Genomic DNA, 25,315 nt, shown 5'->3' with positions numbered 1-25,315 from the left:
TAGCTCAAGTACCACACATCCCAATCATGAACATGCATATCTCCTCTCTCAACCTGCTTGAATATCATTCAAATAGTGAATAATGGGCTCACTACCCAACTGAATGCTCAAATAATCAACCCAGAGCCAATTAAGTCTTCCCTTTCCATCTTTTCCATATATATATATATATATATATATATATATATAATAAATCAAGGCAGCTACCAGAGAAGCATGTTAAAATGCAAATCTTGACCACATGATGGCCTGGCTAAATTTTTAAATGGATGATGATCTCCTGCAGTGTGTTTTAAGCTACAAATTGTAACCAACTAGATGTTAATGACATTAGTCCATTGGATTATGGCTATGATTCTTTTTTAATAAAAGAGAATAAAATAGAAAATCCCAGATCACATTGTCGAAGTACAGGTAAATAAAGTGCACAATTTTTATTTAAGCTGTGGAAATGTCCACACCCTTATATGCAAAGGACAAAAAAGTCAGCTGTCTTAATGCAATTGTCTATAAAATTGATTGAGAGAGATTCATCTTTGGAAGTAGTTTTCCCCTATAAGAAATGCCAGAGGGCTGGGCGCCAGTGGCTCACGCCTATAATCCCAGCTACTCAGAGGGCTGACAGTTGAGGATCATAGTTTGAAGCCAGCCCCGGCAGAAAAGTCTATGAGACTTTTATCTACAATAAACTACTCAGAAAAAAACCAGAAATGGCACTGTGGCATAAGAGGTAGAGCACTGGTCTTGAGCGCAAAGAGGCTCAGGGACAGGGCTGAGGCCCTAAGTTCAAACTCCAGAATCAGTAAAAAATAAAAAAATTCTTACTAAGAAATTCATGAAAACTATGAACTTTCTCCAGAGAAGACATGCTTGTATCTGCACATGTGCGTATTCTCATAGTCTCATATTAGTGAATCTAGCTAGTACAAGAAAACTGACGGATGGGAAGAGGTCCAGATTTTCAGATTTCATAATAGACCTATAACGAATTCCTATAGATGAGAAACATTGATCTTCAGGGTAACTGCTTTGGAAGATGGGGTCACTTGCCATACTTACTTGCTATTTTGTTATGCTGCAACTAAAGCCCCAAAAGTATTTGCCTCTTTTCTTGCCAACCAACTCCTTAATATTCTTCAGGTCAAACATGATTTCTTCTCTGAGGTCTTCCTGACCATCACTCTTCCCCTTGCTAGTCAAGGCATGCTCAACAAATGTTTGTTGTAAACTAGAATAAATTAAAATACTCACTGCCCATTTATCACAGGGGTGAGAACAGAAATCTAGAACTAAGGCAAGCTCCTTCATCAAGTAATATTATTCCAACAAGTAAGAATTTGTAAGCTTCAACAAGCAATGCAACTTTGAAGCTATGGTTTATACACTAGAAAATGGAGGCATGTTTCACACTGTTGTTATGAGGATCAAATGAGAATTCTGAGAAGTAAATGGGGAGTCTAAGAAATAATATTTTTAAATGTTAATGGAAATTGCTGAAAAATACTTGAAACATATATGCAAAATGATAAAACAGATGTCTGTTTTTTATATTACTTATAGGATAAATTATAAGACTTTACTTAGTAGAGGGATTTAAAATTTCCTAGCCTGAGAAAAAAATTCATGTTTCAAACCATATCTAGTGAGTTTTAAAGTTTGAAGCTAATAAAACTCTTTCCTTCTAAACTTGTTTGCTAAACACATAACTTATAAAAGTGTTTTTGGCCTAAATACAAAGTTGATAACTTTTTAAAAAATATGTTTACCCCTTTCAATTTAAACCATGTAAACTATTGTAAGAATATACTTTTCCTGTAATTTTTTTAAGTTAGCCAATATATGGGGCTATTAATAATAGTCAGGTTAGTCAAGAATGGGCTCAGGAAATACTTTCTTATATTAATATTTTATTTCTCTTAACAGGAACTCTATATACTTCCACTGTATTGTTGCAGCTTACCAATCTAAGATGGTAGTACTTTCAAGATTTATGATTTTATGTATACTATATCACATAAAATACTGATAAACTGTAATATAAAAATAAGTACTACTAGTAAAGACATGCATTGTAAGTTCAAAGAGCTAACATGTCAAAAAGAAAACACATACTCTAGAATCAGTGACACACAGCATTCTTCAATGTGTTACATGTTGTTTGAGATAAGATTTGGGGCTTAGACATATACTATTAAGGTTTTTTTTTTCTTGTTTTGTTCTGCTCTGGTTTTTCTTCCTTTAAATTTTAATTTGTTTCAAAAAGTTCTCACAAGTTCATCTTATACATAATATCTTACACATAAAGATCTCATTACTTGCTTATAGTTCACATGTAAAGGATGGCTCAATAATAACAAGTAACAATAACAGGTAAAATAACTTTTCAAGCTTAAAAACCCAAGTAAAATTATTTTTTCAAGCTGCAAAAACCTGTTATTAAAGGGACATTATTTGTAACAGAGATGATACAATGTCCTAAATTTTAGTTTTTAGTGAGGATCAAAAATTTAAAAGCCATCAACGGCAGATTTTTTTTTTTTTTTGCAAGTCCTAAGGCTTGAACTCTGGGCCTAGGCACTGTCCCTGAACTCCTTTTTACTCAAGGCTGGTACTTTACCACTTGAACTACAGTGCCTCTTCTGGCTTTTTCTGTGATTAAGTAGAGATAAGAGTCTCATGGGCTTTCTTGCTCAAGCTGGCTATGAACTATGATCCTCAGATTTCAACCTCCTGAGTAGCTAGGATTATAGGCATGAGCTATGGGTACCAGCTGACGGCAGACATAATGCCTGTTGGATAATGCCATTTGGGAGTAAGAGCTAGAATTTTAACATTATATTAGCTTTTGTCTTAAGGTTATATTTTGCTTCTGGTGCTGGAATGTTTATTGAATGCAACAGTAATCAACACTGCAAAGTAATTCATGGTATCTGTGGTATCTTCAGATTTCAGGTAGAATACTAGTATCAATGCTTTCCAAAGTGATGCAGTTTAATGAAAGGTGAGCACTTCAGTGAGTGCTTATATTTGGAGATTTGTCTTGAGGTAGCCCTTGCTGGAATCTATGGAAAGCTGTGGTCAGCAAGCAGTTTCAAATGATTGTGTCCCCAGAAATCTAGTCAAAGTCCCTCCTATCTTCTGGCCTAGGTCCTCTTTGTATTGCTGGTGCCAGTGGTGGTATCTGTTCATGCTATATGTGTGTGTGTGTGTGTGTGTGTGTGTGTGTGTGTGTGTATTTATATATATATATATATACACATGCACATATATAATATATGCTATCTATACACATATATGGATGGTCAATTTAGTCACTACTTCTGCTTATTTAGGAGCCCTTATCCAGGTGAGAGTGTGAGTGAGGGAGGGAAGGAAGGAGAGAGAGAGAGAGACAGAGAGAAAGAGAGAGAGAAGAGAGGGAAAGAAGGAGGGAGGGTGGATTAGAAACAAATAAAGAAGCTGGTTAATTTACAATAGCTTTGAATTATGATTAGTTTGTGATGAATTTCTAGAGCCAGCTTGCACATACCCTTGGCTAAAATGTGCATTTAAACAAGTGTGTATATTATAGCTAAATATCTTTGAAAATAAATTTTCTACTCTATTAACCTCTTAGTCAATAAACGTGTAGTAATTCAATGTAAATATTAAAATAAATGTTATCTTCATGAGTATACCACTATATATTTTAGAAATGAAAAAAACAAATTAAAAATTAAAACAGAACTACCATAACAAAAGAATATAATTTTAACATCCTTCCAGTGTTAATTATAATTAGAGGCAAGAAAATAAAGGTAGCTGTTAGTCAGCAAGCTTCTGAGCAGACTAACTAAACACAACTGTTGGCAAAACCAGTAGGCTAGCCAAACCAAAAATGGCAGGGAAAAGGAGTTAAGAGGGAAAACCTACTATCTAAGATGGAATGGCAGTGTTGTGAATTTATTTTTGTCTTTGCTGCTTGTTTCAAGCTGATAGTTATCTTTGCTTTCCTAGGTACTAAGTGGGGTAGGGAAGAGCAGTCTGGAGAAGCATTTTCAAGGCAGGCTGAAATTGCCTACTAATTTCAAAATACTGTATAATTTAGTTTTTCAGACCCAGTCTTCTCCTCAATCTCTATAAAGTATAACAAATAATTAGTAAAGTATTTCTGAATGTTGCCCTATGAATTTGGAGTTTAATTTTTTTATTTTAAATTTTTTAAGAGAACAAAATCTTGCCTGTTCTAATGACTCTAATGTAGAAGTTTATAGAACCATTCGGCTTTAGGGTTGGCAGTTAAATGCCAGTTTAATCTTCAGAAGGTCACTGTACTTTTTGGAAGGCGTACATTTAGAACTTGTTCAGCCAGCGATTCCTGGTTCATTATTGGAAAAGTGAGTATGACTCAGGGTTACACACTCAGTGTAGAAAATGCAAAGGACATACAGAAATGTTTTCTATTTTCAACTCTCTTCTTAAAACCAAAAATTTTAGCTAGCTATCCTAGCTACTTTATGAGTCTGAAATCTGAGAATCGTGGTTTCAAGATAGCCTGAGCAGGAAAGTTGGTATACATATCTCCAATTAACTACCAAAGAAGACAAAGTAGAACTGTGGCTCAAGTGGGAGAGTGCAAAAAGGTCAGAGATAATGTCCAGGCCCCAAGTTTAACCCCAGGACTGGCACAATAATAAATAAATAAAATATATAATAAAAATTATAAGTATAATACATCTTGATCAATGTCTTTCTCCCTCACTTTCCTGATTTGTGGCATTAAATATGCTTTCTATAACTACTTAAAGATAATAATAAAGGTATAAAAATGAGGAGTAAAATAAATTCTTTCTCCTTCTTCTCCTCTCCTCTCCTCTCCTCCCTCCCTCCCTCTCTTCCTTCCTTCTATCCTTCCTCTCTTCCTTCCTCTCTTCCTTCCTTCCTCTCTTCCTTCCTTCCTCTCTTCCTTCCTTCCTTCCTTCCTTCCCCCCTTTTCTCTTTGACAAAGGTTCTTGCTATGTAGTATAGGCTGGCTTCAGAACTCATAATTTTCAAATCTGAGATTCTCAGGTGCTGAGATTGCACGCAGGTACCACTACATCCAACAACAGTTTTACCATATAGTTAAAATAGAGTCAGAACTATCCTGACTTTTATAAAGCTTGCTTGTAGCTTATAAAAATTGGGTGCGTTATGGCAAATCATTCCTCTGAATGTTGCATCTTTAACAACTCAGTGAAGTTGCCCATGTCAATATTTCCAGCTATTTTTTTCTGTTCAAATATGCTTATCTGCAGATACTTATAATCTTTATAAACCTCAAGTGTCCTAGGTATGGATTGGAATTGTCCAGAGAACTGGTTGACCCACAACCTTCAGAATGAACAAGACATTTTTGATGGTATGTTCAACCTCCTAACATCCATGAGTTTAGTCATCAGAATCCACTGTTCTTATAGACATTTTGTCTTTCTGAATACAGAAATAAAACTTCAATTACTATCCATTTTCCAGTGTCCTCTTCGATTAAAAAATAGGGATGGAATGAACTCTAAAGATCAGATTGTTTTTTCTGCCTCAAAAGCTGTTGCCCAATTATGAAGATAAAAATTCATATCAATGAGTCTTAGAATTTTTACCCTTTAACAATATGCTGCTATATTTTAATATTTTAGTCTATACTTAGAGGTTAACTCTAACCTAGGAAAATATGTTCAAGCAGAAAAGTAAATATGCTTGTAAGCTAACCTGCCAAGACCTAAATTCTGATCTTCTAAAGACATTACTTAAGAAAAGCATCCTATAATTAGTAACAAGGAACAGCATAACCATGCAGTATTTAGCATAAGTCTCATCAGGGATAATTTTAACAAGACACTTTTTAACATGATGACTTTGAAAGGGCATTTTTAATACTGTTACAGATGCTTCAAATATGACTGATTATGACACTGTCATGATAGTCTTAAGGTATATAATTTTCAATTCTGTTTAATATAAAGCTACAAATAAAATTTCTCACTAAGGAAACATCTTTTGTGTAAAATCTAAATTTAAACCTTCCAATGTAAAGCCTTGAGTATTTTCCACATAGGAATACATAAGCATATTTCTTTGGGGTTTTGAAAGCAATCAGCAAAGGCAATGTTAACTTATCACAACTCTTGAGAGAAACAGAGGAGCCCTGTATAGAAGACCCTCACATTTAAGGCTCTGCGTATTCCCTGTGGGTTGTGCCAACCCACTCTTTCCCCTGTAATGACTCTTTGTTTTTACTAAGTCCCAAAGGGCTGGGGAGAGCTCTGCAAAGAGAAAGGGGGAAGGGCAAATGGAATGCAGCTGCAGGCTCTGAAACAATGCTGAGTCCATATATTTTGTTCCCAGTTAGAATAATAAAAGGAGTGGGGGTTTGAAGAAACAGACCCTAATAAGCAAGGTAGAGCCAAGCATCCTATATCTTTCAGACTGCAATACCTCCATTGCTTATCTATGGTACTAAATCCGGTCCCCTTGTATTCATTTGGACTATAAAGCTTATCTGCTAAAACTGAAAGATGCGCTGAGTTAAATCTAGCAGTCATTTATAACTAAATTATATTTTATCAGCAAACCATATTCAGAGAAAGGTTAGAGTAGGAAGAAGAGTGATACAAAGATCATCCAGGGGAGCTTTATACAGGGGGAAAGGAAAGCTGTGGAGAAAGCTAAGTGGAAAATTTGGAAAAGAAGGCCCAAGATCTGAAATATAAACTGCTTGCTTTCAATCTTACCTAGGCCTTGCAGTAATGAGTATGTTTGAGAAAAACCATGCCTCTTCCTTGAGTGTAAAGGCTGCAAGTGTCAGAATTGAGTGTTTGGAAGCCCCGGTATCAGTTCTCTATTATTTAGTCTTTCAGTCTTAGTTGTGGTGATTCCTAAGAAAAGGTCCTATATTAGCTTGAAGGGAGGCAGCAGTTCCCAAACAAAAAAATGTGGCCCTACAACGTCTAGTGAGAGAAACACAGTTCAACTTCTCTAGATCTTGCTCTACCATCTGATACCCCTTGACTGACCCCTCTGGACTTTGGCCTGGAACATCTCTTCAAATATTGCTGGGTCATTAAAATTTGTAGGAAGCTGTGCACTGGCTGTTCAGGCCTATCATCCATCCTACCTAGAAGGTGAGGATCTGAGGTTCCTGCTGGAAATCACTCTGGCTCTAATCCCCAATTAACTAGCAAAAAGCTGGAAGTGTAGTGGTGGCTCAAATAGAAGAGTGCCAACCATGAGTGAAAAAGACAAGTGAGGTTTCCAGACCTGAGCCCAAGTCCCAGTAGTAGCATGTGTGCAGGTGTGTGAGCTTGCACACACACACACACACACACACACACACACAGACCTATACCTTCTACATCTTTCAGGAAAACTCCTGAAGCCTTAAATAAATAATAAACTAAACCTTCAAATATGTGACCATTGTGCACTAAAAGCTACCTAAGAAGCTATCTGACAAAATTAAGAAGAACTGAATTGTTCCAAGTAGAACAATTGGAAGGAATTGGAAGAATTGTTCCAATTAGAATCCATTCATGAACACTCAGTTACTGAGGGGGAAAAAGGACTTCATTGTAAGCTGTCCTATAGAAGCGAAGCTCTGACATCCACACAAATATCTCCTTTAACTTAGCATTACACAAATGATTTGCAAGTACTATATCCTAATCCACATTAAATGATACAATTAATGCATCTGTTGAAATATTTTAGTTATAAAGTTTAGATAGATTGCATTTGTTAACATTGACCTGTTTGCATTTGTGATACACAAATTCATAGGTTTTCAATAATAAAGAATATAAACTTCTTTTTTGGCTTGCCTTTCCTCTATAACCTAAAATCTGCTAACAGATATTTCAGATCTACACTCTATATTTAGCATGTATGAACAGACATGCATATTAATTTAAGGAAGAAACAAAAGTCTATTGTTTGATTTGTTGTTGTTGTTGTTGTTGGTCCTGGGGTCTGAACTCTGGGCCTGGGCACTGTCCCTCAGCTCTTCAGCTCAAGGCTAGTGCTCTGCCACTAGAACCACAGTGCCACTTCGGCTTTTTCTGCTTATGTGGTGCTGAGGAATTGAACCCAGGGCCTCATGTGAGGCGAGCACGCTACCACTGGGCCACCTTCCCAGCCCTATTGTTTTATTAATATTAAATATTAAAGGTAATAACTTATAATATCACACTAATATAAAATTGTCCATCTATTGAAAACACAAATTCAAACACCCATTTTATTACAAGTTATTATATATTACACTTAGTTTTGTTTTGCTTTTTTTCCTTGTGCATGTACTCTTTTCTCTGAGCTATAGCCTCAAGCATGTTACACATTTCAATGTAGCAATAAAATAGACATAGGGAACTTTGTGTATTCTGTATACCAGAAAAGCTTAATTTCTATTTATATATCTTGCTTTCTAGCATGTACAATTATGAAACTAAGTGTACAAGGCAGCAAAATCTTATTAATAGTAACAGCAATCATAATTCTAACTTGCATAGCATTAGTAATTTTATGGATGTTTAGTTGTGGTAAATATAACATATACAAAAAAATTGATGTTTAAACAATATATGATCTAGAAAAAAAATCTCAAAAATAATTATCTGAATTATTTTTAAATAAATTAGGAAGATCAAACATAATCAAAGATGTCAGAAATTGTCATTAAGTCACAAAGTTCATATGAGTGACTGATTGTATTTGGATGGTCAGTTTTATAGCATATAAGAGTAATATTAGATTTATTTTTTGCTAAGCCAGCAAAAGTACTTACCCCTTGGAGTCCTTGGAACTGAATGGAAGGTCGAAAAGGAATTAAATTCTGTTAAAAGAAACACAAGAGAGGTAAATCTTGGTTACTGTGTCATAGAAATAAAAATAAATAAACTTTAACTCTATGCATTTACTCACTGCCATATTTTTAAAAATATCCTTTTATAATGAGCACTTTTGTAAGTCATTAAGTGAAGAAGCCTTGGTGAACTGTTTACATTTCTCTGAATCATACAACTAAAAGATATTTATTTGCAGTGTAGCTAGCTATGCTTTTGAAATGGACAAGATTAGCAAAACAAAACATTAGTGTACTCATTCAATTTTATATTAAGGAGGTCTTACATTTAATAGGGGTTAGAAAAGGGAAGAGTTATGTGGAAGAACTTCGAAAAATCCAACAGGATGCTAGAAATAGAAATATAAAATTTAAAAATACTTGAGTCAATTGTAGCTTTTTATTTCACTTTTTGATTCATTCATTTATTTTTTTTTTTTAGCAATGTTGGAATTTGAACTGAGGGCCTCACACTTGCCTGGCTTACTTGCTTGTTTGGGAATCTACCACTTGAGCCATGCCAGCACCACTGCTTTTTGCCAGCTATTTTGGATAGAGAGTCTCACAGATTTTTCTGCTTGGAGTAGGCTTGAATCTTGATCCTCCACATCTCAGTCTCCTGAGCAGGTAGGATTACAGGCAGGAGCCACAGACACCTTGCTACAAAACAGTTTTTACTTGTGCATCAAAAGGTTATCGATTGTTCTCATGAAATTCTTACCAGGTGAGAGTATCAACCATAGTTTGCAACAATAATGCTTTTCTAAATTGCTATTATAAATTTGTGAACAAAGTAGAGTTGAGTAGTGTTTAATAGAATATCCATGTATAAAAATACAAGCAGCGCCAATTGCTAGGGATTCATGCCTGTAATCCTAACTACTCAGAAGGCTGAGGGCTGAGAATCACAGTTTGAAGTCAGTTTGGGTAGGAAAATCCCCAACCTTTATCTCCATTTAACATGCAAAAATACTGGGCTGGTTGCATAGTTCAAATGAGCCAGGAATGAGCAAAAAAGCCAAGTGAGTGCGTAAAGCTCTCACTTCAAGCCCTCCTATGGGCATAGAAGAAAAACACAATAAAAGAACAAAGAAAGAAAACAGCACTTCTGTTCTCATCCATACCTCATCATATCAACTACAAACTTCCAATTACTTCCCAAAACTTCTATGCAGGTTAAAAATTCACTACCAGCTTACAGTACCTCATACCCCTAGAATCCTAGTTACTCAGGAAGCTGAGATCTAAGGATCCTAGTTGGAAGCCAGCCAGGGCAGACTCTTATCTCCAATTAACTAGCAAAATTTGGAAGTGGAGAAATGGCTCAATTGGTAGAATTCTAACCATGATCCAAAAGGTTGAGCCAGTGCTTGAGTTCAGTCAAGCACAAACACTGGCAAAGTTTCCTAATCAGGATTATAATAAACAAAAGAGGGGAGAGGAAGTAAAGGATAGTACTTCTTTAAAAGAGATAGCCTGATTATAAAATTAAGTAGTATTATTATTTGTAAAACTAGATAATGTTTTGGAAAACATTATAATGAATACTGTTATTGCTCCATCACCATAAAGAAATAATTTAACCTTAAGTTTATCAACAAAATTGAAGTACCCCCCATATGACAAATTAATTTCTTGGTTGTGGTAGAAGTGGGCTTTGAAGAAAGAAAAGAAAGGGTTTTTAAGAAAGGAAAGGAAGGAGATGGAGGCATGGCTTATTTGGTGGAACCCTAGCCAATGAGCAAAGGCAGCAGGTACTAAGTTTAAGGCCTGGTCTTGGACCTTAAAAAAAGAAAAGAAAAGAAAAGAAACAAAAAGGAAAGAAAGAAAAATGTAGGCTCTAATTTTTAAAGTTGGAATTTTAGAAGCGACTCGTTCCAATTCGTAAGTTTTATGAAAGTATAAAATGTCTCTTTTCTTTAAGAGGAAACCTGACCTCAAACTTGCTGTTCCTGAGGAAATGAATGCCTATAGGAGCTTGGGGAACTGTCTTTGAGTAGAAATAGGTGGTTGTATCTCCACCCTCCACAATGTTTCCATCCAGTCCTGCCTCCTCAACTACCCTTCAAATTATAATAGTGAAGGACTCCTTAGAGGCTGATTACCCTTTTCTCTGTCTCCTTACTACTTACATGCTACCTTCAGCTCACCTTTAGAACTTAAAATTCTCCACTCAAGTTCATCAACTCTTCTGTGTCAAATAAATGCATACTTTTCTTTTTCTCAATTACACTGTACACTAGCTCTTCCTTGTACTTAGATATACCAGTCAGTCCTCCTAGCTTTTTGATCACAGGTTTCATTTCAAAAGAAAAAAAAAAAAAACAGGGCCCAATGACTTATGCCTGTAATCCTAGTTACTCAAGACCAGAGCAGGAAAGTCCATGAGACTCATCTGCAATTAACTACCAAAAAACTGAATTGCTGTGGCTAAAGTGATAGAGCATTAGCCTTGAGGGGAAAAGCCAGTAATCCTACTTGTTCGATGACAGAATCTCTTCATTCCTCAATTTGCATCTCTCAGCTTGCTATTTGCTATGATTTACAGGACACCTGGCATTAAAAACTCGCAATGAAAGCCAAGCTATAGTGGTTCCTGCCTGTAATCCTAGCCACTCAGGCATCTGAGACCTGAGGATCTTAGTTTAAAGTCAGCCCAGGCATGAAACTGTGAGTCCAGCAAAAAGCTGGAAATGAAGCTGTGGCTCATGTGGTAGAGTGCTAGCCTTGAACCAAAAAGGTCAGGGACAGCGCCTAAGCCCTGAGTTCAAACCCAGGAATGGTGTATGTGTGCACAAATGCGTGTGTATGCGTGCGCATGTGCGAGCGGGGCACAAACAGACAGAGACAGAGACAGAGACAGAGACAGAGACAGACAGACAGACAGACAGACAGACACACACACACACACACACACACACACACACACACACACACACACACACACACCACCCTCTTTCTTTGACTGGCAAATACTAAACAACTCCCCCATTTGCAATCTTTCCAACTAAATTGGCACCTCTTTCCTACTTCTCTGGTAATGGCATTTCTATCTTCTTGGTTTTCCAGGCACACAATCTTGGTTAATTTACAGTTTCTCTTCCCACCACATTCAATTACATATTATTATAATTATAGAATTCCAAATCCAGAACAAGCCTTAGAAATTTTGTAGCATACCCATCATCCTTCCCTAGTCCTGGTATTCCATTAATAATTAAGCTTTGCTCAGAATCCTGGACTGAGTCTTCCTAGTTTGCCTTGCTAGTTTTTGGTACTACCTTGTGCTCCACACATATGAGAAGTGGGAGATATGAGAGTGTGAGGGTCTAATCCCTCAAACAGAGTTCACAAATTAGTTAGGGAAAAGTTGAGAATGATTAAGCACTAGGCTAAGTACTATCAGAAAATGCAGGATGAATTCTCAAAGGGGAAAAGAGAGTATGATTAAGGATAAATACTAGGCAAGTCAAAGGGATTGTCAGAAAGATGAATCTTGAGTAGCAGAATTCGGGAAACAGGCTCCAGGGAGAGACAGCCCCTTGAGGAACACGCAAGGAAGGCAAAGATGGGCACTGTGTGGGCAGAGGGCAGGCCTGTGTGTGTATAGAATTCTTTCACACTGAGACATAACCTAGTAGAAAGGAACTGTACCCCAAGATTCCTGCCTAAGATCTTCTGTATCCCCCAAATTCTTTAGTTTTAGTTTTTCTGTGATAGAATAAATAGGATGATTAGGATTTTGCACCAAATGCTTATCACTCTGTGAAATTACTCTTCTTACTCACTGATGATCTGGATGTCTTGTGTTTAATGTGAACAACTCCTAAAGTGTGTGTTAAAGGAGTTCTTTCTGCTACATATAAATTTGATGGAGATGGATTGGGGCAGGGAAAGTAGCTTGAAAACTGCCCTAGATGAAGTTTGAAAATACTGGAGTTAATGAAAGGCCTAAATTAGCATGAGTGAGTCAGAAGCCAACAAGAGATGGTGGACCAGCAGACATTCTGAAAAGAACAATAAGATACACTGACAGTTGAATATCAAGCACCAAAGAAAAAAATGGTATAAAAGCTCTAGGACTACCAGTCATCAGCTCCAGTCAGTCTGCCCCAGATTCCCTCAAATTAAGCTCTTAGTCTCCTTTGAAGGCCCCTTGACCTGGCATCCAGGTTAATACCTGTTTTCTTTCAAGAATATCCAAAGCATTCAAATGGCTAGCACAATCTCTCTCAGATACCAACCACTTCAATGTATCCCATTGCCCACAGTGGTTCCTTCCCACTGTCTTTTAAAGCAAAGCAAACTGCTCCAACAGAACTCTTAACTACTCACGCATCTGACTTCTCCAACAGGAGGGCAGCTATAAGGAGTAAATTCTAAAAGTAAAAAACATTCTTGCTTAAAGCAGAGACCTAGACTCAATGTTTACTTTAAAATATACTTGAAAAAGCAAGTCATTTTTACAAGTTAATTATGTGACCAAATATGATATGATATGTTCTTAAATAATTCTTATCTTTGTAAGAACATTCTCATTGGAAGTGAGTCTGGGTAGACCTTGAACCTTTTGCTTTTTAGTTTTAAACATTTGCAACAAGTAGCTTTTTGAAAAATTAAGTAACTTTAGGGTTTAACTGAACAGAATGAGGCATAAATTAAGTAGTAATCTGGTATCTGCATCCAGTTAAGGGCAGATTGGAAATAGCTAGGGAAACTCCTTTGACAAAGACTTCAAAAGCAATAAAGGTGATACTTTTCAGTCAAAAGATTCTGTTAAACTCTTAGTAGTATCTCTGCTTTTAGTACTTGAACTAACCCTCTATTAGTGTTAAGAAAAGGAAGGAGATTTCTTTTTCTTTTTCTTTTTGTGGTTACTGGAGTTTGAACTCAGAGCCTTAGCACTTTCCAAAGTAGGAGCTCTACTATTTGAGCCACTAGTTTAAGAGCCTTTTCTGCTTTAGTTTATTTTTAGGTTGTCGTTCTTCAAGCTGGTCTGGGACCGCAGTTTTGCTACCTATATCCTTCTATATAAGTTGCATTCATTAATCCTTCTACTTAAATTGCATTGTATGATAGAGAATTTGCAAAAAATATACCAAGTCAAACATAACTTGAAACTTTGCCACAAGTAAACAAACAAGTCCTTTCCATAAATGGTGACAGTTTAGGTGTCTGCTTTAGGTGAGATTTGTTTTGAGAAACAATTGCTGTTAATCAGTTAATATTTATTGGGTGCTGAAAATATACTATAACCATTTTTACCACCACCTCCAGGAATTCCCACCAACACCTTTGTGGGGTAGGTATTAATACATTGTTGCTCCTTTTTCTCAAGTAAGTCCTATGAATTACCTCAGGCTACACAGCTAAGAAGTGACCTGGGACTCAAACCCATTGGCATTTTATGAACTATGCTCTTGTTTAAAAGTTCATGTCTATCCACAATTTTATGTAACTAGCTTTTTTCCTGCCTTTGAGAAATATGAAAACTAAAGAATTACAAAATAATAGCAAGTCACTTCTTTGGTTTTGTACCATGGCTTGAGGCAATTGGAGCATCATTTTCACTATGCAAGTAACATTTTACTTGTGCAAATAACCAATAGATATAACTTTTGCTGAGTTACAACTGCTACAAAATATGCCATTTTTCTTTCCTAGAAGAGACATAATACTATTTAAGAACTTGTGGTTATGATTTTTAAATAATCATTTTATTTTTTGTAATATTACCTGATACATCTAATTGGTAGAAAGTTTAAAGAAAGAAATTTGGAGCTAAAGCAGCATAGGAAATCAGTGTTGATCTGAAAAAAAATCAAACATACCCAGCTCTTGTTGAAGGCCAGATTACTGGCCTTCTTAGAATGATACACAATGTGAAATTTGAAGGTAATGCAAAACACACTTTGCCTCCAATCTTCTTTTAAAAGCTAAAAAAAGTCATCAAGGTTTACAAAACCAATCTAGTATTTTGCCTTCCTTGTGAGTCAATTCAACCTTAGATATAGAAAAAACTGTTACCTCAGATTTGAGAGAACACAAAGAATTCATGTTTTTTTCTATGTTTTCTTGTTATTACAGCACAGAAAAAAGTTAATTTTTTAAAGCACAAAACCCTAATATTTCTTTTAATGTTTCTTTCTTGCTTGCTTGCTTGCTTTTTTTTTTTTTTTTTTAACATTTTGGTGGTTACTAAGGTTTGAATTCAGGGCCTTGCACTTGAGAGGCTAGCATTCTATCACTTGAGCCATGCCTCCAGTCCTGTTTTTGCCAGTTATTTTGGAGATGGAGTCTAGAGAATTTTTTATGCCCTGGTTGGCCTGAAATTGAGATCTAGATTTCAATACCCTTACTAGTTAGGATTGCAGGCATTAGTATGGGCACCCAGTCATGATTCTTATTTTGAATGATAATGCTTAAAAAAAAAACGGCAGCTAACTGATGCAGGCCAAACTTAAAAAGATAATTATTGTTATTTTAAATCTTAAGATTTCAAACAACTGTTAAATGAATATACAAGGCAAAAAAATATAAGCTGATAAAACAGCCAAAAAGCTATTGTCACCTCACCTTTAGACCAACGACATCTGAAAACATATCTCATCACAATTGAAACATAATATCTCATTTTTTTCTCTGAGAGGTTAATGTGGGTCTTACAATTATATAATAAGCTTAATGTCAAATTTGACTTGTGGAGGCAAATGAAGCTTTATTCCCAGGGATCATGATTTCTGGAGCCAATGTACCGAGAAAAATACTAAAATAAAATTGGATTCAAAGAGAGTGAATATGTTTTAAAATTACAACTTGATAAATTGTAGCATCTAACTCATGTTATAGAGGAAGCCATTAAGGAACTACATACTTGGAAATTTCATGATCATACTGTGGTTTAAAAATCACTCTGGCACTGGGGGATGAACTATGGGGGTGGGGATGGGGACTTGAAAGCCAAGTGGGTGTCCTGGGCAGTGATCCTGAAGAGAGCAGATGGTGATTGGGACTGGAAGAGTGGTAATCTCTGGGGTTAGTTTCTGTCTTTTAAAATTGACATGACTTGCTGATGGATAGGATAAATCAAGAAAACAGATAAATCAGGGTTACTAGTCAATTCTTCACAATGAGACTGTGCTGTCACTAAGCTGGAGAACACTCAGGTAGTGTGAGCTTAAGAGTAGAATCATGTTTTGTTTGGATATAAGTTTAAGATGCCAATTAAACTTCAATGAAGGCAGGATACATTGGAAATATGTGCTCAGAATTGAAAAGGTTTTATCTGAGGTAAATATTTTCAAGTCATATAGTATATACATGGCATTTAAATCCATACAAGTAGGTATTAGAGAGTAAAGAAATAAAGACAAGGGATCTGGGATAATCAATATTCAGTGGCTAGTTAAGCATAAAATAGCTAAGCAGCATATGTCAGAGCAAAGAGGGATAGAAGGAAAGTCAGGAAGATATTTCTAGTAGGATCTAGTAATCAGCATGATGAAATGCTCATTTTATTAAACTCTCACTAAGTCTGGTAAGGTAAGAAGAGATGATTAGGAACAGCACCTGTTCAGGTGTACTATCAAGGATTTTATAATTACTATGAAAACAGGTCTGGTGAAGGATGGCAAGTACAGATATTACTTATCCTCAAATATAATCTTTTTCTTTCTAGATGTTTCCCCTGAGCAGAGTTCATTATTATTTATTTTTACCTTTTTTTTCATGTTTATCTACTTCTACTTTCCTTACCTTCCTCCCCCTCACCCCCCATCCAGCATTGTTGTTTCATTTTGTTTGGTGCCAGTACCAAAACTTGAAATCAAGGCCACTTGCTCTAACAGGGCTTTCTTGCTCAGGGAAGACACTCTACCACTTAAGTCACACCTTCAGCCTGTCATTTTGCTGGTTATTTGAGAGATGTAGTCTCACAGACCTCAGCCTCCTGAGTAGCTTGTATTACAGGTGTAAACCATCACTTTATTGATAGCAAGGACCATCCATGACTTATTCACCTTTAGATCTCTAATGTCTCATTCATGTCTGGCACATTTCAGAAGATGAATAAATATTTTTGCTAAATGGCCAACTGTATATTCCATAGTTCTAACTCTGGTTCGTATCTCTGAGATCTTTTATTAAAAGAAAAAAAATTTAAATAACTCAATAGAGTTTTCACTACATGCAAGCATTTTCCGTTTCTTTGAGGCATAGTGGTTTCTAAGAAAGGAACCACAAGCAATAAAACTGTTATCTTAAAATATGCTAACACTTAGATTCCAGATAAGCATATTTACATCCATTTCTCGGGTAAATCTTACAAGAAAGTGTGAGCCTATTTTCCCTCTAGCATAAGTTCACAATTGGCTAGAAAAATCCTAAGTCAAGGTCACCACCAAGGAGGAAGAAAACTGTACTTCAGGCATTCCTGATTGATTGCTTTGTTTTTCATAAGGTACTCTCAAAAAAGAAATTAGGAAATCAAAAACTTGGGGGCTGAAGGTTCAGTTCAAGAGTAGTTGAAATGTTTAGATTCTACTTCCCGTACCCAAAATAAAAATAAAAGAAAAAGCAGAGAAAGAAAAAGAAAAAAAAACAAAAAACTCCCATCAAAACAAAAATGGAGGCCAGTAGAAGAATTAAAAACATGATCCTGTCAAGCCTTTAGGAATTAGGTTATTTCAAAAGGAAACTCTGAAATGAAAAGTTATTAGCATATAGAGAGCACTAAAATCCAAGGAATTAAATGAGCTTACATTATATAGAGTTACTTTAAGTTTCCACAATCACTAGGGATGGACACCATGGAGCTGAATGTCATGTGAAAGTTAGATTTTTATATAATCTATGCTCTATGTTGGCCTTAAATGCAATCTACAGAAGCTTTTTAACTTAAAAAATCCTGTCCAAACTAAAATTTTTTGAATTTCAATTTTAAAAATATCCAAAATTTCCATGATATGGAAATAGCATACAAACAATACAATCCTGTTCCATATATCTGTCTTTGACTCCAAAATATACTTCTAGGTACAAAATATATAATCAAACTTCAGTCTCTTGATTACTAAACAATAAACAAATGTTTTCCAAAGTGATACTTATCTTTATTTCCCCCACCTATAAACTCACTCTTTCAATTGCTTCTGCCTTTCCTATTAAAAATCCAAGGATGTTCTCTAGATGAGTAACATAAGATTCTTCAATAAGAAAAGCAGCTCATGTCCTTTGTCTAGTTACTATTAACTAGCCAAATGCTTTGACTATAGACAGAGGTCAATTCAAGTTGCTTATTTGATTCACGAATCTTTAAGTAGCTTATAGCTGAGTAAAATTCTATTATATCTTAAGTTGCCAACAATGAAAATGGTAGGATTTTTTTACCTTTGTTGGCAAAGCTTTAGTAGAAATCCTTAAACTAAAGGTTTTATAGGATTTTCAAGAGCCTTGATACTACAACAGAAATTATCGACTGGTAAAGATTTAGGAAATAAGGAAGAAAAGGAGAAAGTGAAGTAAAGAAGTTAATGTGTGTATGTGTGGTGGTGGGGGGGGCGGGAGGAGTAGGGGTATAAAACAAACACAGAAAGCACTTCTCTCTGGCAAACCTGACCTGATTCTTACCATGTCTTTCAGAATTAATTTGGCTGTGGAAACATAGTAATTAATTTATGGTATTTTGTTTGAGGCCTGCTTTTCTAGATTTTTGCCTAAGTCATAAGAAATGTCGAATGGAGTTGTGGTATGCAGAAGGGTTAATATGGGTTATATTACATGCTGCTTTATTGTAAAACTTAGCTCACTTCAATTTGGAATGTCTTATAAAACTGGATAAATTCTGGTGCCAGTTTCTGAACCTCTTTGTGGCAAAGAATAAGGTCACTGCATATTATTGAGGGACCCAGCATTGACTCAGCTTAGATTGTCATTTTCCTCTTTCTCCTTGTTTTATCACCAATTACCTAACAAGCCTAGGAGCACAGCTTTTGTAATTCTTTATAAGTGTAAATGGAGCAAATGGAAAGGCTGAATCTGGTGATTGTCCTTGGTAAGCTTCCATGAAATCATTCCAAGAATTCTATACTCCTTTCCTTTTAAATTCTTTTCTTGAACATGATCCAATCCTTCACATATGTTCTTTCTTTCTCCTCCCAATTTTGGTGCCAAGGTTCCCTGTCTATCTTTCAAGGCAATCTGGCTACTACTTTTCTTAGGGATAAGCACCCTCCATGGCTTGGAGCAACTAACTGAGCCTCTGAATAAACTTTTCAAATACTGCAGGTTAGAGCACTTGATTTTCCTTGACAAAAAGCATGTTACCACTGGGCGTGGTGACTCACACCTGTAAGCCTAGCTGTGCAGGAGGCTGAGATCTGAGGATCGTGGTTCAAAGCCAGCCCAGGCAAGTCCCTGAGATTCATATCTCCAATTAACAACCAGAAAATGAGAAGTGAGCTGTGGCTCAAATGGTAGAGTGCTAGGGTTGAGCTCAAGAGCTCAGGGACAGAGCCTAGGCCCAGAGTTCAAGTCCCACAACTGGGCTAATTAACGATGGTTCCAAGCTAAAAGTTAGAAAGGTTAACCTATTTAAATTATATATGGCTACATTTTTGAAGTAGACAAATGGAATCTGATTTAGCAAACCTCATGGCTTTACTTAATAAACATGTCTGACAATGATGGAAATGCTATGCTAGCTAGTCTGATACTAAAGTGGTAGGTAAAGGAGAACATAGTCTTCTGTATTTATAAGACAGGTTATTGAAGGCATATATAGACACAATTATTTGTGAGCAAGAAAAGAAAAGGAAAAACAGGAAGAATCTTTTCTGTGCCTTAAACCATAGTGAAGCAAATGCTAAGGAATTCACCTGGTAGATAGAAAAGCTAAGGTAGGGAAACATCTGCCCCATGACTTGAGAAGTAGGGCTTAAAAACCAAGTAACATATATTCAGTAGATAAAATAATACCTTATGCTTTGTATCAAAATAATAGTCTTTTTAATACAGAGATTGAGTTCTTCATGAAGAATTAAATGAAAAATTGTGTACAATTTTAAAAACAGTAACATTTTCCCAAGTAACACTAATTAAGGGAAGAAAATTTATTTCAAGAGAAATGACAGGAGAATGTGTTAAGAGAATCCTGCATAAAGACATCTGCTTTCTGATCTTCAAAGATTCCTAGAGAATGACTAGCCTCAGCAACCAAACACAACCATGCGAGATGTTTTACAGAAGAGTTGGGTAAGTTCTGTAAGTATCTGAGCCACCACCTTTGAATTTTATTTTATTTTTTTTGCCAGTACTAGAGTTTGATTTCAATACTCTACCATTTGAGCTGGCACTCTATCACTTGACTCACTTACCAGCTAAACTTTTTGCTGGTTAGTTTGGTGTTGGAGTCTCAAATTCTTCTCCCTGGGCTGGCTCAAATGCCTACTTTCTAGATCTTAGCCTCCTGAGTAGCTTGGATAAAAAGCATGAGCCACAGGCTCAAACACCTACATAGGTTGGTTACCTATGCAGCAATGGAAAATATAAAAACAACACTTCAACAAGATTTTTATATACAAATATATTACTTAAATGTCAAAAGAAAGCCTAACTATATTATAAAATATATTTTAGTTTTAAATATAATTTTAGATGAAATAAAATCTAATGGAAGAAAAAACTATAGTAATACATGTTCATTTACACATATAGTACATATGCAGATCACATCAATTTAGATGGACTATATGGCTGTAATTTGTGATTTTATTTATTAACTTATCCTCTTGTTCAAAATCATGAACATTTTTAGAAAACTTAATGTCCTAGGTAATTGTCATGAAAATAACCTTCCATTTAACATTTTATAGAATTGATCTGAAACTGTTTTCCATTCAAAATGAAAGGAAAACATCACTCAGGATATAGCTACTCCAACCATAACTTCCATTCCAGGATTTACAATGTCCTCCTGCCTACTTAGAGAGGATCCCAAGATCTGAAAAGTAGAAAGCTTGAATAATAAAAGTCATGTTTATCTTCTGAAACATTGGAGGAACTTATGATTTGGAAAACAAGAGTTCAGTATTTTCAAAGATTCTGCTTCCATGAACACCGTAGTAATTTATACTTAAACCATAGCGAAGGCTTAAGTTTCTGAATTCACTTCTGTGAAGCCCTAGCTCAAGTGGATAAATTAAAAGAGAAAATCAAGTGGATAAAATGAGAAAAAATTCTCTGGAGCAATAGAGGGAGTGAATTTGCTCAAAGTACATAGTATGCACATATGGAAGTAACACAATGAAACCCATTTGTAAAATTTCTATCCTCTAATAAAAATTTACTCAATACAAAAAGTATGAAACATAAAAAGACAAACTGGACTTCATAAAAACAAAACCAAAAAACCCACCTCTCTGATGCCTCATTTAGGCAAATTAACTTTGAAATTTCTGAGCCTAGAATGTCATTAGAAGAAAAAGAGTACTAGTCATCCACTTTGCATTGTGAAGCCACTTGGAAGCCATTGGTCATCAAGCATCAAGCATGGGAGTTTTATGTGAGAAATAAAAGTTTTTTTTTTTCTTTTTCCTCCAGAGAGAGCAAAGTTAACCATTAGAAACCCAATTATCAACACCTACCAATATATTCCCAAACAGCAGCCCTACTACTGACAATGAAAAAGACCACTCTCACTGTGCTCACTGGAAGTCTTGGTCTGGTTGAGCCAGGAGGAAAGGCCACAGGGACTCAACTGTGAGAAGATTGGCGAAACACCAGAGGATCTTAGAATAAGTAACAAAGTTGTCCCCCAATCCCTCATTTCTTCAACCTCTTCCCACTTTTTTTTTTGACTGGGATTGATATTTTCATCCCTATTTCTGCTTGCTTTTCCAATCCCCTTAAGAGGTATTTCTGTTGCTCAAGTGACAGCAACGGCTGAGGACAGGAGCTGGTTAAATGAAAAACAAGGCAATGTCCAACTACAAAGGCCAAGTCAGCTTATTCAATCTCTCACTCTTACTGTGCCCTTGCTTCTTCCACCTAACCAGTGGTTTTTTGTTGTTATTCTTGTTTGTTTTGTTTTTGAGAAAAGGAAATCCTAAGGCTCCACGCTTAAGAGGTATAGGGACTTGAAAAATGTCTTTTCCTTTCCCTTTACTCCTGTTGTACAGATTGACCAGATCCATTCATTTGCATGTCCAGATAGGGAAACACTAATGATATTAATAGGCAATAGAAGTTAATAGCAAACTAAACCATTTATCTCTATTTCAGAACTTTTAAATCAAGAACTTAATGTGGTGGTTTGAAAGAGAAAGAAAATGTTGGATCTTGTTTCTTGGAAGAAATTGGTACATAAGTATCAGAACTTTAAGAATTCTGATCCTAATCCCAAATCTTAAAACACTAGGGTACAGGAGGAAGAAATTAAGGTTACACAGGGAAGAAAAACTCCTTGTACCTCAGAGGTCAAACATACCAGTGAATATTGAGGGCATCGCTTGTCATTTTACTCATTCTCAGAACTATCATTTGCCTTCTCCAAGTGACTTCACCCCACCAATTCCTCACTGGTAGCAATCTCACTGTTCACCTGGATCATTTCCCTGTTATTTTCCAAGGTGGCTAGCTGACCTACTGTGCCCAGAGATGCCTTTTCCTGTCCACCAATGTCCATCTTTGTCTGCGGACTGGCCTCCTCCTCCAGTCTTCAGGACTCTGTTTTTCTTTTTCTGTCCCCCTGACCTACCTTTTCCTCCACTGTCATTCTTCCCCACACCCTTTCCCTGGAACAGCCAAGCTTATCTCTCCATCTTTCAGGGCTGAGTTTCTCTCAACTATCTGCTCTGGTCCCTCTGCCTGTGTATCTGGCTTCCCCCACAAGAGCCTAGGGCTACTCACTGGTGCTCACAGCAGGTGCACCTGTCTGGGAGTGGAAACTGGCACCCAGTTTTGTTTTTCTTGTTTCCCTCTGCATCTGTACTGATGGCTATATAGGGATCTCTCAGCCACATTTCAAGCCCTTTATCACTGGCAGTTCATTGTGTGTAGTTAGGTATCTCTCTCCCTGTATAAACACTTCTTTCTCCCTGTTGCCCCTTTAGCCTTCCACAAAGCTAGTGAGTGTTTTGTACCATATGCTTCTTTGGTCAAAACACATGTGTTCGAGTGTGTCCACCCAATTCTGAGTGCCCTCCTAACAGTATGCTAACCTCTGAATCTCCTGAACATAGCCTCTCACACAAGTGCATACACTTCTCAAGATGCCTCCTGTGTGTGTGTGTGTGTGTGTGTGTGTATGATGCTTTAACCTCCGCTGACCCAGGTTTACACCTCTCTGAGGAGTTTTTGCTTCAGGCTGTTTTCTCAGTATGCACTTTAAGTGCCTGGCACTAGTGGGAGCTCAACAGATGTTTTTTTTTTTTCCTCCACTTTTATCTGAATAAATATGGGAGCCTGTGTCTGGTGTCCTTCTGCCCCTCGGAGCCTGTTTTATGAGACCAGTTGGAGCATGTTCCTGGGTATGGACTAGGCTATTTGTCAGGATGCTCTGTGGATGGTCCACCTCCCTCTAACTACGTCTCTCATCTTGAGAGTACGTAGTTACTGGTTCCCCATATGGTAACCTGTTTTTCACTCCGCAGTGTATCCACCCTTCTCCTCCATCTTCCCTACTACGTGTGCATAAATGGCTTTCCCTGGCTGTCAAGTGTGTTTCTTCTTGGTACTTATCTCCTACTACTACCCCCCTCCACCACCCCCTCTTCAACGTGAAAGCGTTTCTGGCTTTGGACTCTGATTTCAGTGTTTGTGTGTCTGAGCTCCTCTCTATCCCAGAGAGGTGTATGGCCGCAGCTTTCTCTCCGGAACACGCGGCAGAGGCAGGAGTCCGTGTCCCGAATGTCAGCTCCCTCCACGCCACCCTACTTCTCTCCCTACCGCTCCCTCCCCCCACCCCGCCGCTTTCAGGCTTGTTCCACTTCTAAAAACTCCAGAGTCCGTCCCGGCCACGGCGCGTCTTTCGGGTAGGCTGAGCTTCCGAGAAGTCGAACCCGATGTCTGGTTCCGGCACTAGGGTAAGAGTCCTCCGGCGCGCCCGCGAGACTCAGCGCCGGTGTGTCTGCCTCGGCTACGGGCTTGTCCGAATCGCCCAGCGCCGGTGTTCCCGAGTCCCGGGGAGTGCAAGGTGTCCCCCCCTCCCCGCCCCCCGCTCCCCGACCTCGCACTCTGAGTGCCGGTCAGGGCGAGCACCCGGCCCAGGGAAAAGCGCCCCGTGTCCCCCAAGCCCCAGTGGGCACTAGCTGGTGTCATACACCCCCCACCCCCGGCCCAGCCTCACGCAGAGAGCCGGGGTTCCGGTCTGCGAGGGTCCACAGTTACCCCCCGAAAGCGCGGACAGAGGGTGCGCACGGGTGCGCCGGGTTCTTTACTGGTTCTCCGCGCGCGCCCCACTCCCCGACCCCGCCATGGGCAGCGTGGGCCGGCCCACTTCTATCCGCGGGCACCTCTCTCGGTCTCCGGGACCGAGCTCGCCAGGAAACCCGCGGGCGCCGTCGGAAAGTCCCGCAAAGGTGGCGCAGCCCAGGCCGGGCGGAGGCTGCCTCGGCCCCGCCGCCAGGGGCCGCCCGCACGCTAGCCGCGTCCCTGCGCCCCCGTCGCCCCGCCGGCCCCGGACCGCGGCGTCAGCGACCCTGCCCCGGCTCGGCGCGGCCCCACCGCCGCGGGCGCTGACGGCAGCGCTGGCGAGTCCAGGCTCGGCCGGCCCCGCGCCAGGTGCCCGGGCGAGGAAGCTCAGCCAGACGGTGCGGGGGTGCCCGCTGCCTCCCGGAGCCCGGCCGGCCGGCCCGCCCGCTCACCTTGTGGCTCTGGTAAGTCTCGAGCGCCCGGATCGCCGTCTCGGTGAGCTTCACATGCAGGACGGTGATGTTGTCCTGCCCTAGCCGCCCGCACGACAGCCCGTAGCGCTGCTCCTCCCGCAGGCCCGCCGCCCCCCCTGCCGCCATCTTAAACTCCCCGGGGTGCCACCGCCGACGCCGCTCCGGCTCTAGCCTCCACTGCGGCCGCGGCTGCTCGGGCTCCTGCAGCCGCCGCCACAGCTACGGCCATCCCGCTGCTGACGTACTGTCATAGACTGCGCGCAGCCAGACTTCGGGCTGCCACCGCCGCCACCCGCCCCACCCTCTGCCCCATGCCCCGCCCCGGGTCCATCTCATTGGTCTCTTTTCCCTCAGAGCCGCCCTCATTGGCCGCCTTCCAGTTCCCTCGGGGGCGGGGCTCAAAGTCGCCAGAGTTTTGGCTCCCCGGACGGGACGTCCGACAGATGAGAGGCTGACGTCGGGGTGACGTGCTGAGTTAATCGCCTCTGACGTCACGTCTAGTTGTCTTGGCTCACTTGCTGAGCTTGGCCAGACAGATTTGGGAATCCCCTGCTAATCGAGTACCCAGATTGCCAGGTGT

The 25,315-nt window shown here is 38.7% G+C and overlaps 1 protein-coding gene across 1 annotated transcript in view; it reads right to left on the bottom strand.

Annotated features, from left to right (window-relative positions):
- Ell2 (elongation factor for RNA polymerase II 2) overlaps nucleotides 1-24,997 on the bottom strand; it is a 69,243-nt gene extending 44,246 nt beyond the window's left edge. The window contains exons 1-2 of the mRNA XM_042690724.1: nucleotides 24,715-24,997; nucleotides 8,798-8,845 (exon numbers count right to left, since the gene is read on the bottom strand). Coding sequence (XP_042546658.1) covers nucleotides 8,798-8,845; nucleotides 24,715-24,861 — 195 coding nt within the window. The 5' untranslated portion in view covers nucleotides 24,862-24,997. The remainder of the gene's footprint in view (nucleotides 1-8,797; nucleotides 8,846-24,714) is intronic.
- Nucleotides 24,998-25,315: the final 318 nt, after the last annotated feature.

Source organism: Dipodomys spectabilis, unplaced genomic scaffold (genome assembly GCF_019054845.1).
Source record: "Dipodomys spectabilis isolate Male_0828 unplaced genomic scaffold, ASM1905484v1 ptg000140l, whole genome shotgun sequence".
Taxonomy (NCBI): Eukaryota; Metazoa; Chordata; class Mammalia; order Rodentia; family Heteromyidae; genus Dipodomys; species Dipodomys spectabilis.
This window is presented reverse-complemented; position numbering and strand designations above follow the sequence as displayed.